This window comes from Lipotes vexillifer, unplaced genomic scaffold (assembly GCF_000442215.2).
Source record: "Lipotes vexillifer unplaced genomic scaffold, Lipotes_vexillifer_v1.1 scaffold688, whole genome shotgun sequence".
NCBI classification, from domain to species: domain Eukaryota; kingdom Metazoa; phylum Chordata; class Mammalia; order Artiodactyla; family Lipotidae; genus Lipotes; species Lipotes vexillifer.
Genome location: NW_006776111.1, coordinates 63,244 through 68,340, shown reverse-complemented (window position 1 = coordinate 68,340; position 5,097 = coordinate 63,244). Strand labels below are relative to the sequence as shown.

At 39.2% G+C, this 5,097-nt stretch overlaps 1 protein-coding gene across 2 annotated transcripts in view; it reads left to right on the top strand.

Moving 5' to 3' along the window:
* Window positions 1–2,645, top strand: part of TM2D3 (TM2 domain containing 3) — an 11,538-nt gene extending 8,893 nt beyond the window's left edge. For both annotated transcript variants that reach the window (XM_007450272.1, XM_007450271.1), the window contains 2 exons: window positions 480–555; window positions 2,480–2,645. In XM_007450272.1, coding sequence (XP_007450334.1) covers window positions 480–555; window positions 2,480–2,645 — 242 coding nt within the window. The remainder of the gene's footprint in view (window positions 1–479; window positions 556–2,479) is intronic.
* Window positions 2,646–5,097: the final 2,452 nt, after the last annotated feature.

Below are 5,097 nucleotides of genomic sequence, written 5' to 3'. Positions count from 1 at the left end.
TCCCTACTCCAGATTCATAATTTCCTGTACGTTCTTTTAAAAGTTGTAAATGTGGCCTTTCACGTTTAGGTCTCTAGTCCCCTGGGGTTGGTTTGATGTATGGTGTAAGGTGGATTCAGTCTCACTTTTTCTGGCTGGGACAGCCCAGTGTCCCAGGACTCCCGGGCAGTCTGTGGGCCCGCTCCCTTCCCGGTGCCTGGTTTGTCTGTCTCAGCCCCACGTTACCCACGTTTTCACAGCAGGTGGGGTGTTTTACCTTCTTCAAGCTGTGATTCTCACAAAACTGATTTAAATGTCGAGTCTGTGCTCATAGACAGTCAGGGCTTTCTTTTTACCATTCATTGTAGTGAACATTTACTTTTGTAAAGAAAGTTGGCTTTTTAGATTGTAAATCACAAGGCCCCTAGTTATAATTTAGTCTCTGTGTGAGAGTATTTTTATACCTGTGTTTTTATGTGGAGTGTTTTCCCTTTTTTAAGGTAACCGTACTTTTCCGAAAATGCTGTACTGCAACTGGACTGGCGGTTATAAGTGGTCTACTGCTCTGGCTCTGAGGTAAGCTCTGTTTCTAGTAAGTCGGATGCCATTTGGATTTTGTTGGGGTTGGTGGGCTCTTCCAAGCTCCTCCTCCATCCACTCAGATCCTGCCGTGTGTTAGGTAGACCATAGGGACAGCACTGTGGGAGGTTATTTAGGTGGTCAGACCAGTACCCTCGTGGAATTTAATGGCCTATTGCTGGTTTTCCTCCCAAGATGGCCTGTACATTCTAGAGGTGACTGTAATCATTACTAGAGATCATTAGAACCAGTCAGTGCTTCCCATCCTGAGTGTACCGTGAATTAGTAAAATGCCATATACTAATTAAAGTTGGTAGGTTTATGATGTATATCTTTAATTTTCAGTAATTTTCTTCTTTATTACAAAAAATAATACATGCTCAGTACTGAAAACTGGAAAAAAAATGAAAATGACAAAGAGAAACGTTGAAAATCACCTATAATTCCACCATTCAAACATACTTATAGACTTACAATTTTTACATAAAAATTTGCTTGTATTAGTTAAACTTTTCAACAGTTTGAAAAGAAAATTGTACCAGTTCTTCCCACCAGAGGGAAGGGCAGGTGGGGTGCTGGTTAAATGATTCCCTGATTAGGAAGGTAGGCATCCGCTGTTGGAGGTTTAGGGTAAGAGTCTGAGGTGGCCTGTGGCCTGTGGTGCGACGCGGGCAGGGCTTCTCAGCCTTGTCATTGTTGACATTTGGGCCACGAATTCTCTGCCGTGGGGCGTCCTGTGCAGAGCAGGATGTTCAGCAGCATCTCTGGACTCCATTTACTGCGTGTTAGCAGTCTCCCCAACCCCCACTGAAGCTGTGAGAATCAAAAATGCCTCCAGGGATGGCCGAGTGGCACCTTGTGGGGATCCACTGAGTCAGGGTTTGGGCTGGGGAAAAGGAGGATCCTGCTGGCAGGAAGGCACAGCTGGAAAGTGAAAGACGGGTCCACGATAGAAAATTAGATGTAACGACAGTGAGATTTGGTGACACCCAGCGTCTTTGTCAGTAGTGGTTCACATTCAAACTAACAGCTGACTTTCTGCTTTTCAGTAAACTTTTTATTTGGGAATAATTTTAGATTTAAAAAAAAAGTTGCAAAGCTAGAGACTTCCTGTACACCCTTCACCCAGCTTCCCCCACATTGTTGACATCTTAAATTACCATGGCACATTTAATAGCTGATTTTTAAAAAATAAGAATAATTTCTTCTCTGGGCTCAACATGGTTTCTTTGAGAATATTCATGGTGAATGTGATAACGCCTGGTGTTTGCTTCTTGGTACTCAGGGTGGGGGATTGGAAGGGTGTAGATGAGCCAGGGATGGACATGTGTTGATAACTATTGGAGCTGGGTCATGGGTGCTGTTCTCTTATTTTTACTTTTATATGTTTGGAATTTTTCATAATAAAAGCTTTAAAAGAAATACAATGAGAAGTTGTCCGAATATTGTTAGATCTTAGAATTTGAAGGAACCTTAAAAGTCATTTATTCTGAACATGAAATTTTTAAAGATGGGTGACTGACAATGTTCACGACTTGATCTGGGCAGCCATGTGGTGTTGGCTGCCTGGCGATGCCACCTTCGACCACCATGTTCCTGCACTGTCTGTAGGACTAGCCCCACTTTGCAAATCTCCTGGATGTGCCATTTCAAGGTTAAAAAAGCAACAAGCTCGATTTTCTTGAAAAGAGAACCATTAGATTTCATTACAGCTAAAAATCGTTTACTTTTGACAATTAAACGGTCTTGTTGCCCATGATTGTTTAGGGTTGTACATTTGTGAGATAGTCACTGTGTCCTGATTAAGGGATCTGGTGATTTGAGGCCCTTTCCCACATGTGAGTTAGCGGTTACTGAGGCGCAGTAACGCAGGCGCAGTCAGGGGGCCATTGATGGACTCCAGGCCTGTTTGCTGTTGCAGCATCACCCTTGGTGGGTTTGGAGCAGACCGCTTCTACCTGGGCCAGTGGCGAGAAGGCCTCGGCAAGCTCTTCAGCTTCGGGGGCCTGGGAATATGGACGCTGCTCGACGTCCTGCTCATTGGAGTTGGCTACGTAGGACCAGCGGATGGCTCTTTGTACATTTAGCTGCAGTTGCGCGCTTCAGAGAGGAGCAGTGCTTAGAAAACGGCCTCTTCCCTGTAGGAGTCCATGTGCTGTGAATGGTGTATGTGTATGTTTTTAATGTACAGTATCTGTACTTTGCCTGCCTTGATGAAGGTAAAATAAAAAACACTGAACTATGTTTATCTGGAATTTGTTTTTATTTGCCTGAAGTCTATTTATTTTTCCGTGAAAAAATTTAAACTTACTTAAACTAGAAGAACAACCCGTGCAGCAACTGAAAATCTGTTCAATTCGTAGACTTGAGTTTTATATTGCTTACCTCAAACTGTGCCACATGTATCTCCAGCCCGAGTGTCATCTGCCGTAAAAAGCTTTTCAACTATAATTGCAGAAAGTGGGAAATGTTTTTATTCTTTAGCTAAATAAGGTTATCTACCTAAATTTTCAGTCATCTCTGAGCTTTGCAGTGTAATGTCTATGGAGTCTGGTCTTCATATATGACTGTTTGAAGTAAACTGCAGAAATTTTGTGTCTGGTTCCTGTGATTGGAATTTTGTTAGTAATATAAAATGTTGCAAGAGTACTGGAGAATTAATAAAACTACAAGTTACTTTAAAAATTTTGCAGACTTCTTCCTGTTATGTTCTTTATATTAAAACATAATCTTGAATAATCCTAGCAACTTTTATTATTAAGAGGTAAAATATTTATTTTTCAGGGCATTACTCCATTCTAATAGATATATTCATAATTGGCTGGCTCATTAACACACTGGAAGTGTTAAAAAATGTGTTGGTGTGATAAATGGTTTTGAGTCTTTGTAAGATCTGTTGTAGACCCTTTCTTGGAAATAAAAACATTTATTAATCCAAAATTTTTTTTAATTAACTTTTTTTTATTCAAGTATGGTTGATTTACAGTGTTTCAGACTGATTGTTATGTTTATATGTATATATATACACATACATATATGTGTATTTTTTCAGATTCTTTTCCATTGTAGGTTGTAAGATATTGAATACAGTTCGCTGTGCTATACAGTAGGTCCTTGTTGGTTATCTATTTTATATATAGTAGTGTGTATATGTTAATTCCAAATTTCCAATTTATCTCTCTCCACCTTTCTGCTTTGGTAACCATAAGTTTGTTTTCTATGTCTGTGAGTCTATTTCTGTTCTGTAAATAAGTTTGTTTGTATGGTTTTTTTAGATTCCACATATAAGTGATATCGTATGATTTTTGGTTTTCTCTGACTTCACTTAGAATGATAATCTCTAGGTCCATCCATTTGGCTGCAAATGGCATTATTTCATTCTTTTTTATGGCTGAGTAATATTCCATTGTATATATGTACCACATCTTCTTTATCCATTCCTCCGTCAACGGACACTTAGCTATTGTAAATAGTGCTGCTATGAACTTGCCTATTGTATATAGTGCTGCTGTAGACATTGGGGTACATGTATCTTTCCGAATCAGGGTTTTCATCTTTTCTGGTTATATGCCCAGGAGTGGGATTGCTGGATCATATGGTAACTCTATTTTTAGTTTTTTAAGGATGCTCCATACTGTTCTCCATAGTGGCTGCACCAATTTATATCCCCACCAACAGTGCAAGAGGGTTCTCTTTTCTCCACACCCTCTCCAGCATTTATTATTTGTAGACTCTTTGATGATAGCCATTCTGACCAGTGTGAGGTGATACGTCATTGTAGTTTTCATTTGCATTTCTCTAATAATTAGTGATGTTGAGAATCTTCTTATGTGCCTGTTGGCCATCTGTATGTCTTCTTTGGAGAAATGACTGTTTAGGACTTCTGCCAAATTTTTTGATTGGGTTGTTTGATTTTTTGACATTGAACTGTATAAGCTGTTTGTATATTGTGCAAAATATATACCTTGTTGGTTGCATCCTTTACAAATATTTTCTCCAAGTCCATAGGTTGCCTTTTGGTTTTGTTTATGGTTTCCTTTGCTGTGCAAAAGCTTTTAAGTTTAATTAGGTCCCTTTTGTTTATTTTTGCTTTTGCTTCCATTACTTTAGGAGAAATTCCAAAAAAATATTGCTACAATTTATGTCAAAGAGTGTTCTGCCTGTGTTTTCCTCTAGGAGTTTTATAGTATCTGATCTTACATTTAGGTCTTTAATCCATTTTGAGTTTATTTTTTGTATATGGTGTTGGAGAATGTTCTGATTTCATTCTTTTACATGTAGCTGTCCAGTTTTCCCAGGACCACTTATTGAAGAGACTGTCTTTTTTTCCCATTGTATATTTTTGCCTTCTTTGCTGTAGATTAACTGACCGTAAGTGCAGGGGGTTATTTCTGGGCTCTCTATCCTGTTCCATTGATCTATGTGTCTGTTTTTGTGTTCAGTACCATACTGTTTTAATGACTGTAGCTTTGTAGCAAGTCAGGGAGCGTGATTCTTCAGCTCCATTCTTCTTTCTTAAGATTGTTTTGGCTACTTGTT